Below are 12,865 nucleotides of genomic sequence, written 5' to 3' on the forward strand. Positions count from 1 at the left end.
AGCTAGAAAAAGATACATTTGCGTCCTCATTTATCTGTTTTTCTGATATTGTCACATTAATCTATGGTGCTTTCTTATTGTTAGATAGAAGAATGTAAAATAAAGGAAGAGGTGTTCTGGAAGTGATCTTCACTTAATCATAACGTTGTTTATATAACGCCTGTTACACAAGCCATCTCTCTTCTCCACATTTTAATCAACATAAGTAATGGTGGCCCCTCATATCAATATACCTGAGCCATCTGCTCCCTTATACCGAGGATTTCACTCTCTGCGATTGCACAACCGGAGCTACGCCTCTCACTACATCCCCATCAGGATTATAGCTTTTGGCAGGGATCAAAATTTGTTTCTGTGCTTTTATTTTCAGGGCTTTTTGATTGCCAATCTGCAGCATTGTATCTACAATATATACAAGCTGCAGGCGGCGGCTGTAGACTTTGTACAGTCTGGTTTGCTCACAATTTATTTGATCCTTTACTGGGCTAGCTGGTTTTTATTATTCGACAAATCAAACAGCATCAATTCAAGGCCACCTAATAATGACGAAACGTGGTGCTCACACACTGGCAATTGTATTTCCTTATTAGTCTGGTCAAAAATATGGAAATGATATTCATACTCAGAACAGGTAATAATGACCCAAAGGCAAGGTAAAAAAAAAAAGCCTGTTGCAAATTAGCCTGAACACTAGGCTCTGGTTACATTTGCATATTTTCTTTGAACGTATTGTTGAAGGGGAAAAGGGGAGGCCAGAATTTGAATGGTTACTACAGATTTCAAAAGTTACATCGAAATTCACTAAACGAGTAGGCTTATGAAAGATGTTGAGTGATACAAATGACCAAGAGGAGCACCTCGATCTTGACCTTGACCACTTGCTTATACATTATGTTAGTGATCAAAATGATGAATGACCAGCCCTGGCCTCTACTGTATAGGCTATAGAGAAACATGAACATATAATGCTGTTACAGATTGACTCCAGGTCCTTGTGTCCTGTTAACCCCATATATAACCATGCAAAATAAAAAAAATACTGTCAACTTATTGTTGCGCTTTACAGTCACAACTCATAGTGTCTAAAATATTAAGGCTGCAACTAATGGTTATTTTCATCATTGATAAATATGCTGATTATAGTTTCCTTAATGATCTATAAAATGTCAGAGAATGGTTTAAAAATCTCAATTTTTTAAAATTTTAAATTGATGAATCAATTATCAAAATAGTTGACAATGAATTTTAAAGGTGCAGTGTGTGGGACCTGGCGTCATCTAGTGGTGCGGTTGCAGATTGCAACCATCTGAAGCTTCTCCAGTGTGCCAAGTGTGCAGGAGAACTACAGTGGCCGACGCGAAAACTTGAAATGCTTGTGAGCCACTAGAAAAACAACGTCGGTATCACGTGGTATCTCTGGGTCGTCAGTGTGGGAAAAAAACAGATAAATGGCTGAGATTGACGGTAAGTGCCTGGCAACCACTTGTTGTGAAGTGAATGCAATGGAACGGAGGGAGGGAGAATGCGACATCTAGTGGCTGAATGTTATCAACAGCACCTTTAATACGTTTCCTTTTCATCTGTAGGAGGAAGAATATTTATTTTTCTATTTCTTCGTTTAAAAGTTAGAAGATAAGATAAGATATTCCTTTATTAGTCCCGCAGTGGGGAAAATTGCAGTGTACAGCAGCAAAGGGGATAGTGCAAAAAACAAGATGCATCAGCTAACACAGTAAAAAAGAGCTAAACAAAGTGTAACAAAATATGAACCATTTAAATAGAAGGAAGTATAATAAAAGGAGCAGTATATACAGTATTCACAATAAACAGACTATTAACAAAATTGCACAAGTGGAAAATGATATTGCACAGTGAGAATGAATGAATGAATAAATTAATGATTACATAGTGTCCTTTTAAGATCAAACCCATATTTTTGAATACGCCATTATTTTATTCCAGTGATGTGACCATGATAACATGACTGAGCTCATTTCTTATAAAATGACTAATCAGGTTCCAGTAGTCGACCAAGATGCAAGACGACTAATCCACAACTATAATAAGATAGTTTTCCACTATATATGGGGAAATGAATGGTTGTCAGCAACAGTTCTGACAATTTTAGAGTAATAATAAAAAAAAAAAGTCTGGTATCCCCCCCCCTTGAATTAAAGATAGGTCCACCCCCTCCGCAGCAGCAGTTATCCCCCACACCCCCCTCGCTGTTTTGGGGATGGTGTGGTCCAGGAAGCGCGCCTCTCTCCTCCTCCTCCTCTCCTCTCCTCTCCTCTCTCCAGTGAATCAGCTGACTGAATGGTATCTCCCTCCTCTCTGGCGGATGGATCGCGCCGCTGAAGCCGGGCAGCCTGAGCGCTGACACAGGACGCAGGTTGCCCCACCACCGCCTCGCTTCTTCTCTCCTATAGCCTGCTGGATGTCTCACCGACCGAGCGAGTAAAGCATTTACCCAGAAAGAAAGAAGAGTTTCGGGCAGGAAGCTATACCCTCTCCCCTATCCCCTCCTCACCTCCTCCTTTACCATGGCTTCCAACTTCAACGACATAGTCAAACAGGGATACGTGAGGATACGGAGTAAGAAACTGGGGGTGAGTATATATACTGTTGCACTTGCTGTCTAGATACTAGCGCTGCTGCTGCTGCTGCTGCTGGTGGAGGAGGAGGAAGAGGAAGAGGAAGAGGAGTTCCAGTTGTTCTGGATTAAGAAAGAGGCTTTAATTGCTCCATAGGCTGCAAGTCCTGCTGTGAAGCTCCTCAAGAGGAAAAAACAGATTAGAGCTGAGTTTCTCTCTCAGTGTGCATTGTGCAAAAACATACTGAGATGTTGTTGGCATAAGAGGAGATGATTGACAGCTGGTGTCAGCCTCATTGAGAAAGTTATGCTGTGTGTAGTCAACATGGACAGATAACACTTTTTCATGCAGAACTGTAGTCATATTAGAGGAAAAAAAGGTAAACTAACCATAAAAAAGCTATGTAAAAGTGTTATGACATACATTAACCACATCATAACTAACTCTATAATAAGGTCACTTACAACTTGAGCACCACAGGCTATAAGGATCTTTATCATAATGCTAATTAATGTTTTATGGATTCTAGGATGTACAACATAGTACTAGGTCTTCAAGAGGAAAAACTGATTAGAGCTGAGTTTCTCTCATAGTGTGCATTGTGCAAAAACATACTGAGATGTTGTTGGCATAAGAGGAGATGATTGACAGCTGGGTGTCAGCCTTTATTGTCATTGAGAAAGTTATGTAGTTTTCTGACTTTTTTTTAAAATGTATTTATTATTATTTTATTTAAAAGGGACCATGTACAGTTTAAAACATAAATGGCACCATTTGATGCACCGTATACCAGATTATAGCTTTAAGATAATTCACATCTGTAAGTCCCTTGGCAGGTCAAAACAAAGAAACATACTACAGTCATACAAAGAAAGAACATACAAAACGCACGATACACAGCTACACACAATAGCACATCACAAAGTATGCTTGTCAAGTAAAAGCAAGTCATGAAGACCATGACATAAAGATCAGTGAGTACAGAGCTGAGCAGCTTTCAACAGACGTTTGAAGTTGCACAGATGTGTTAGGTTGCAAACATTGACAGATCACACTTTTTTCAAGCAGAACTGTAGTTATAAACTAACCATAAAAAGCTATGTAAAAGTATTATGACATACATTAACCACACCATAACTAACTCTATAATAAGGTCAATTACAACTGTGCACCACAGGTATCTTTATCATAATGCTAATTAACATTTTATGGATTCTAGGATGTACAACATAGTACTAGGGATACCATTTGTCATCAGCCTATTATTAGTCACCGCACTTTAACTCTCTTTCAGTCATGATGAATTGCTCCCAGCATTGAAAAAGTCTCATTGAAATCCAGCTGATTCGGTGTGTGATGGCAGTCCCCTCAATAATGTGCCCTGATAATGGATTTCCATTGGAGGAAAAAAAATGGCTTCGACCGCTTAAATTGAAAATGAATGATATATATTCAATTATGAGCGCCTTATTGTCTGACTCATGAAGCCATCTGCTTTTGTTCATGCTTCCAGCTCATTACGCCAAAACAGAGCGGGCACACTCCCTCTCCTTTTGATGAAGTGTGATGATGGAGGCTAATGATGTCTGCCTCCTCACATCATCACCTGGCTTCATCAACATTACCCTACTATTGTTCGCCCGCCATCGAGCTTACCTTTTGATTGCTCTTTAAGAGTGATTGTCGAGTAAGAGAAACCTTTTACTTGCACAACACAAGCTTGATATAACAAATGGCATTTGTTGTTGTTAACATGCAAATAAGCTCACACACACATACAGTTGGCCTCAGTTTATTTACTTCTTGCATATGCTATTAGCTGGATGCGTTCAGAGGAACAGAGTGTGTGTGTTCAGAGGAACAGAGTGTGTATGACTTTGCAAAGCAAGCGAGGGACGCACGCTGCGTTGGCTGCGCTTGAGGTATGGATGCCATATCTCTGCCAGCTCCACGTCTCATCCTGCTGTTTGTGGAGAAAAACAGTTTGTGTCCTGATCGCCCACTCCCTCAGCCCTCCACCGCTCGCTGCTGTTTCATCATAGAAAAGCCATGCTGCGATGGCCTCAGAGGACCCCGGTGTGGGTAGACAGAAAGTATTTATCTGTCCACGCTAGTATTCTCATTCTGAATCAGTTAGAGAGAGAGAGAGAAACAATGAAATGAAGCAGAAATAAGGTATCTGTATGCCTGAATCAACAGGCACTGATGGAGGGCATCTCTGGGATGATTCCTCTTCTTCTTGTTTTTTTCTGTGGGGGAAAAATGCCTCATCAGTGCTAAATGGCTTAATTTCAAGTGTTTTGAGGGAGATGGAAATCCAAATGTGTGACATGTGCGTGGGCTGACTGGAAAGACACACATCTGTTTTGGAAGGGATGGTTATTTGGATGTGTGAGGGTTATTTTGTAGCTATTTTGCAGGATGATCTCAAACATCATATTTTATTTGATTCTTTGTCTCATTTTTTGACTCAACACCTCAATAATGTCTATGAACAGAAGGATACTAGACTCAGATTTAGTAATATGGACATCCACAGGCCTCTTTGCTTTTCCTCATCACTAAAATGCAGCCATACGTGCAACATACTGTAGACCTCCATCCAGTGGTCTATCATGTTGCTAGGGCTGATATAGTTTGAAATCTTTCAATTCTCTCTGATATGATACGCCAGTTTATTTATGTTTCCCAAAGCACAGGAAGACATCTTCAAAATTGTTTGTTTTATCCAAACAAACAGTCCAATACCTCAAAATAATAAAAAAATAACCCCAAAATAATACTCTTATATAAGGCAAATCTTCACATTTGACAAGCTGAAACCAGTGCATTTTAGGCATTTTTTGCTTGACAATTGTTAATTGATCATCAAAATTGTTGCAGATAAGTTTACCGTCCGTCTACTGATCAACTTATTGATTCATTTATTATGCGCTTGAACAAAAGTTCTTGAAGGTTTAATGTGTCTGAAAAAATATTCTGATTCAAATAAGGAACTATCTTCTCAAATGATGAGTAAACAAGATCAGAAGTCTGGCCAAACATTTGATGCCAGTAGAGCTGCAACCATAGACTGTATATTAGAAGTGAACGTATAGTCACTGTGACATCACCCATTGGTTTGTGGACTGCCATTTTGAAGCCTTGAATTCGGCATTTTGGCCGTCACTATCTTGTTTTTTGGCCGTCGCAATCTTGGTTATTTGCAAGACACGAGAGCATGGAGCTAATTACAATCGAACGCTGATTAAGACAATTTTAGGCGACTAAGATGTTGCAATTAACTTTCATGAGACAAAAACGTGGACAACTCCCAACGATGTGGTAGCGACCTGTCAATCACAAGGTAACCACGCCCTAAAGCATACCCTACTTTATGGTCTATTTGACTCTAAATGGGACCATAATTTACTAAATGAACATCATGCTGTATTGAAGAAGACTTGAAACTAGAGATTGAGACCATAAACATCATGTTTACAATGTTTACTGAGGTAATAAATCAAGTGAGAAGTAGGCTCATTTTCTCATAGACTTCTATACAATCTGACTTCTTTTTGCAACCAGAGGAGTCGCCCCCTGCTGGCTATTAGAAGGAATGCAAGTTTAAGGCACTTCCTCAATGGCTTCACTTTTCAGACCCGGAGGTTGCCCACTGGCTGCAACTAACAATTATTGTCATTACCGATTATTCTGCTGAATATTTATCTGCTTTTCATGATTAATTAATTGTTTGCCTTTTTTTTTTTCTACTGTCACAATTTCCTAAAGCCCAAGGTGACATCTTCAAATCATTTGTTTTGTCTATCAGATAAAAAAACACAGAGATATTCAGTTTACAATACGACTAAGCTTTTGATGCCAGCTTTCTTTTTTTTCTGACAGTTTTTGATATTAAGCGCTACAGACACATTTCACTTGGTACAGAAAAGTACTTTGGTTCGACACTCTGCCCTACCTGTCAGAGCAACTGGATGTACCTTCTAGGTTTTAGGACAGAAAGGTCCTGGCTGTTTTCACCCTTCATGTGATGATTTTTTAATGTTTTTTTTTGTGTGCTTTAAAAAGGTCTTTCAAATATCACATATCAAGACTTTGCATCACAGTTGACCTTCTAATGCTCCCGCCCAGGTCTCTATTGTAATGCTGTGCCATTTAAAATGCATTATACATTATTTTTTATTAGAAAGTAGTACAGTCGAATGGTTCTCTTTATGCGATATTAAAGTGGCCACCCCAACAGCTTCGCCTGAACTCATCAGCATCTGTCAATATGATTGGCTCATTTCCAAACCCCGTCATGTGTGAAGGTTGAGGCCATGAGGTCAGATCTGTGTTCTGCCGAGTGATCAAAATTACCAACCGGGGCACTTTCTCTTCACTTTTTACTCTCTTTTTTTTTTCCTGGGACATTTGTTTTCTTTTTCCACTGACATGAATGGCAACGATTTCCTACATTAGCCAACTTCTTTGTCTCTTTGTTGGCTGAAGAGACAACGGTGCAGTGTTCTTGAATGCACAAGTAGTCTCTCTCTCTCCTTCCCTTTCTCACATTCCCCCTCCTCTTCCTCACCTCTCCACCCATTCTCTCACCTCGCGTCTCACCTGTACTCCCCACACTTCACAGTGTCTCTCTCATCTCCATCCCTCCCCCCCTCTATTTTATCTCCCTTCCTCTTTTCTTCCCCTTTATCTGGCTATCTCCCTCACCTCATCCCCCCTTTCTCTCTCGCTATTCTCTCCTTCGCCCGTTTGCAGACAGCTGAGAGACTGAGCACAAAAGCATCCTATTCATCACCCCCACGCTGCACCCTCCATAACCCCAACAGGCTATTCTCCCTGACACAGTGCAAAGGCACGCACGCACATACACACAAACTGGCTTGGTTCAACATTGAAGAATTGGCACACACATGCACCCGACAAACAAGTAAACAATCTGCTGCCAGAGAACAGTGTGTGGATTCTCAATTAATTTTAATCCTGTGGCTTTGTACCATACAGTTCTTTTTACAACATAAAGACAAACTAAATGTTGACAAGCGCCAAAAACAAGTGTCCCTGCACTGAGAAAAACATCAAATCTGGCCCGACACTCATGCAGCGCCTTCTTTCTGCCCTTCAGAGATGCTATCAGTGGGATGGACTCCTCTTGACGAGGTGAATAACATGACCTTTGAGCAATTTGTGCGTCAGTCTCAGACCAGGTTACATGTTTCCCGGGTTAAGCATCGCTGTGGTAAATAGTAAAGGTCAGCTGTTCTGTGAAAATTTTCCACTCGTCTGTCCAACATTTCTTCAAGCTTTTGACAAAAATGGTCAATTTCAGTTTGCTGCTGGTGGGTCTGTCTGCTATTCAGTCTCTCCATTCACAAACATGTTTTGACACTTCAAAAGGAGCTGTAGATCAGATGTTGGCCCAGAGGTAAAAATATGTTATATTTTAAGAGAACGCAGAGCACTTCACACATAGCTTTCACACTTCGATTATTCTTGTTAAAATTTCATTTCCCACCACATCAACACCAACAAAACAAATACCTGCAATAATCTCAACATTACCTTCTTTTACATACAAGCATATGCAGCAAGAATAGAACCAATATATTGTTGTTTTACTTCATTCCTGATATTTAAAGTGGCTATAATTAACATTTGTATATTAACAATGGAAATGGGTCGGTCTTACGGGAAGGCGTATAAATAGCACAACATTACATGGACATTCTCATGTCATTTTTACGCCACGCAACAAAACTATGGCAACGTCTACAGTTAGGTTTAGGCAACAAAACCACTTAGTTAGGTTTGGGAAAGACATGTTTGGCCTTAAAATAAGTATGTAAACTAGGTAAAATACGTACAGAAACAACATAACATAACTACGGAAAAAACTTCACCAAAAAACACGTGACAATCTTCACGTGACAAACGTCACTAATGTAACTTACAAAACAAAAACCCAGTCTCCTGGTTAAAAGTCATGTATTTGTTGGACACATCCACCTCCCCATCCGCCCACCATAAGCGGCCTTTCTCGCTATTTATTCCACGTCACTAGCTCTGAGCATAGCATATTTACGTGGAGGTGTTTACATTGCTGTCAGTACAGAATACATGGCGTACAAATAACACGGCAAAAGCAAGAAAGGGGTTCTTATTGCACGCTAAATGCCTTGCACATTATTGTGTCATTCATATGCCTTTTTCATGCGAATGGGCTGCATGTGACAAACCCACAGAGAATTATAACCCGACTCTTGCAGTTATAGTGACATTTAGCTTAGTTTTACAGCCCATAACTTTACTATTTTGGTTCACTCTCATGCTGTTTTCAGACACTGCAACAAAAACAAAGCTCTAAAATCCCCCCTGTGCACTACCTGCCCAACACCAAACGGCACACAGACAAAATTAATATTTACCTGGTAAAGAAAATGGAGGATTTAGCAGCTAAAGAGCTATTTATTTCCCACAGGAGTTGGTGGAGACCAAACTCAGAGTTAAAAGGGAAATTAGCTATTAAGCTCCAAAGAGCTGAGGGTAACTGCAGAGGTCTCTGTGGGTACGTGACAACATGTGAGCCCTTCTCACATTACACACAGTCATTTGATCAATTGTTTTTATAAAAATATTAGTTATAGCAGCTTTAAAAATATGATGATGATCATATTTTCGGAGGCTAAACCACCTTACCTTGCACTCTCCCTGATTTTGTTTTGGTGCCAAATAGCAGCCCAAATCCCCAAATTCCCCTTCCAGCTCACTGTTGATATGAAACTTGACTGTGTTGATTTTTTAAAAACGTCAACAGTGAGCTGGAATACATTTTTGAGCTCCGGAGTTGCTGTTGGGCATCTTAAAATCAAAAAGTGTACCTTCATTGTGCTGGTCTGCACAGTTGGTCTAACACTCAAGCCCAAATAAGATTGAAACCAACAAACTAACTTAGATTTGACAAAGATACACACTGTATAATATGTTTGATAGACTGCTGATGTAATTCAATATAGCAAGAATAAAATTAGAGAGGACAAAGTTGTACTCTACTGCCATCAAAGTGCAGTTATGAGAATGCCTTGGTCAAACCAGAAATGTCAAAGCAGAAAACACATTAAAAATGCATTATGTCTGGTCCAGAATGAGGAGGAGTGAAAATACAATCAGCCAAAAGTGTGGACGTAAACAAATAATCAGTAAACCAATAATCGGGGCTGCAGACTGAGAGTTTAAGTTATTCATCATCCAAACACAAGGATATCATTTGCAAAAAGATGGGTTACTCTCCTGTTTATAGATTTACAGAAGTGATTTGGGCTCTTGAAATTACTTTTTTACGAGAGAACCATTTCCCAATCTTGGGAATGTATACAGTTTGTTTTGGGGCAAATAACCCTCTGTAATTTAGGGAGTGAAAAAACAAGCAACAACTACTGTAGCTCAGTACTTATTGGAACCTCATCACATTTGGGTCTTGTGGGAATGTTTGAGGGAAGTTTAATGTGTATCAATCTACAGTACTTGTGTTACAGAGGCTCGTGCCATAATACAGCAAAAGCTCACAGTAAGGAATGCTTGTTGTTAACAAATCAAAATGACATGGTGTAATACCCCTACCAGCTATACTGGCTCTGTGGTTAGGCACTATTTATGAATATTTACTCATGAGATAAATGTGAAATGCATGTATCTTTCCACCTTTGCTCTATTGGGGAAGAAATTAAGCATGTAAATACTACAGTTGAAGAATAATTCCATTCAGAGCAATATTTTGATAACTGACCAATCGTTTCAGTCATTTTTTTTTTTTAGCAAACAAGCCAAAAATGGTTCTAGGTTCTGAAATGTGAGGATTTTATAGCTCTGTAAACTGAATATGTTGGGGTTTTAGTGTTGGTTGGGCAAAACATCTATTTAGAAACTAATACAAAATCTCAAAATGTTCGGTTTTGCAGACCTTTGAGACCTGAGTCTGATGCTAAGCTTGCAGTTTACACTGAAAAAGCCATTAATGGTGCAAATAAAGCATTTTGTACCCATTAATATCAGGACAAAATCAAGAGTTATTACTCTTAAAGTACTTTCTTGGACCCATGGTGCGCTCCTACCATTTCTGTCTACAGATAAAACAGTTATTAACAGTTTTATCCCTCTTTTGTCTCACTCAGCTGTTTTTTTTTGTCTAACAAGTGAGCATTTGTGTTCAGTGACCAGTGGCCTTTACGTGGACAGCGTGTATTGTAATGGTGTGTGGGTATGTTCCCCCTTGTTGGCGCTCGAGCACCCACCAAAGCAGACGCAAGAAGAAGTGGAGAACAATGGATCTATTGTCTAAGATGGCACAGCCATTTGAGATAGGATCTTGCCACTTCCATGCACTCACTATTAACAATGACAGGCCGTCCAGAATGGTGGATGTCAGGAGATTTTTCACCCAAGGAACTGTACTCATCAGTGGAGCGTAGAAAAGACAGCTAGGAATTGAGACTTCCAAACAACACGGATAAATGTGACTGGGCTTGGGCAAAGAAATCAGATTATATCAATTAGCGAATGATTAGATTCTAACGTCCAGTGGCCACAATTAGCCGTGTTTCCCACTCCATCTTTCTGATTGCCAAATAGAAATTGAAACTGTAGCAGATAGAGGATTTTTCCTTGTTTTGTTTATGATTTTTATTTGTGCCTTGTGGGTGCATGTAGCCTATTTTCAGCTCTTCCTGTGATGGATGCTTTTCGACTCGGTGCATTAATTCACAGATATGCAGGGCTATACATCGTGTGGTCATTTCCTTTGGTTTTCATCAGCTTCCTCCATCAGACAAAAGACCTGAAGACAAATTACCAGCTCTTATTGGCCCTGATGAATTGCATCTCCAGCAGGATGTGGGAACAACAGTCCAACAGTCGTTATTCATGGTGAAAAATGTGCCTCTATTATATAGTCGCTTTCATAAATAAATCTCTGCCCGGACCCCACTTGAACATTTCACATCATTGATTCCCGTTGTTCCTAATTATCAAAAAAGCTTTTTGTCGTGACAGAACGCTGTTATTAGTAGTTCGTAATGTCTAAAGCCCAATTGATTAAGTAATGCGCCATAAAGAGTCTGGTTGCTAATACTGCCCTATTGTATCAACACTCTCTTTTCTTGCCTTCGCTCAGTGTCACGCTCTCAAAAATACCAGACAGGACTCTTCTTTCAATCCCAGCAACTTGTTCCCTCTCTCGCCGTCTCCTCTGTCTCTCTGCCTGAAATCCGTACACAAACACATGTCACACCAAGCTGCTGCTGTCCATAACGGCTTTGTGTTCCCAATGTTTTCTGATGAGCTGCTTTGTAAAGTGCAAAGTTCTCTAATCCCATTGGGGGGAGAAGTCACAGCTCAGTGGAAAAGGACTCTCTTCATGGCTATTTAATCTTTCCAATCCCTGCAGACTCTGCCCCCTGACAACAGACGAGACACTTGATTCAACACCATAAAAACAAGTAGGGGGAACAAGCATATTATCCAACCACATTTCAATTGTTGTTCCACTTTCAATCATTCTATTTGTATGTCAAGTGTAGAAAAGTCACACAGCATATCATTTAAAGCGGCTTTATCAATATTTCTTTAATGATAATCAATCATATGAGGATTTGTATGTGAAAGGGGTTGCTCATAGCAATGAACCCAGCTCTACGGAGCTTTATAGCGACTTTCAGCTCATTGTTTTGGTTTTATGGCTGGCAACTTTACTGTTTTGGCTCACTCTCATCGCTCTCAACAGCATCTTTGTCATTAGTGAAAATCTAAAAAAATGGACTGTACACTACCTGCCCTGCACTCAACGACAGACAAAGTTGGAAACTAGCTATAGTGGAGCATTTAGCAGCTTAAGAGCCAGATATTTCCTTCGGGAGATTGGTAGAGACCAAAATCGGAGCTAAAAGTAGAGTTAACATTGGACTGACATTCACCAGGTGGCAAAAAACATGACTCCAAATAAATGCTAGTGTTGCCCTCTATCTGCAGAATTTGTAAATAGGCAACTGTGTGCTAACAAGTTTGCTATATCAACTTAAAAAAAAGTGATATGTTAGTGGCGTGTTTATGCTCGTTTCTGCTGCCTCCAAGTTGCCCAAAACATTATTGCAGATTTATACAATATTGCAAAATGCTACAAACCAAAAGCTTTCTTAACATATTAACAAAAAATAAAGGCTAGGGCTCGGCGATATGGCCAAAATCTATCACAATATAGGTTATTTCATATCTTGATAATG

General features: G+C 39.7%; 1 protein-coding gene across 1 annotated transcript in view; it reads left to right on the forward strand.

Moving 5' to 3' along the window:
• Positions 1–2,261: 2,261 nt before the first annotated feature.
• The window catches only part of dok6 (docking protein 6), a 48,984-nt gene continuing 38,380 nt past the window's right edge, over positions 2,262–12,865 (forward strand). The window contains exon 1 of the mRNA XM_074622535.1: positions 2,262–2,609. Within this exon, the coding sequence (XP_074478636.1) occupies positions 2,544–2,609 (66 nt within the window). The 5' untranslated portion in view covers positions 2,262–2,543. The remainder of the gene's footprint in view (positions 2,610–12,865) is intronic.

Source organism: Sebastes fasciatus, chromosome 21 (assembly GCF_043250625.1).
Source record: "Sebastes fasciatus isolate fSebFas1 chromosome 21, fSebFas1.pri, whole genome shotgun sequence".
Taxonomy (NCBI): Eukaryota; Metazoa; Chordata; class Actinopteri; order Perciformes; family Sebastidae; genus Sebastes; species Sebastes fasciatus.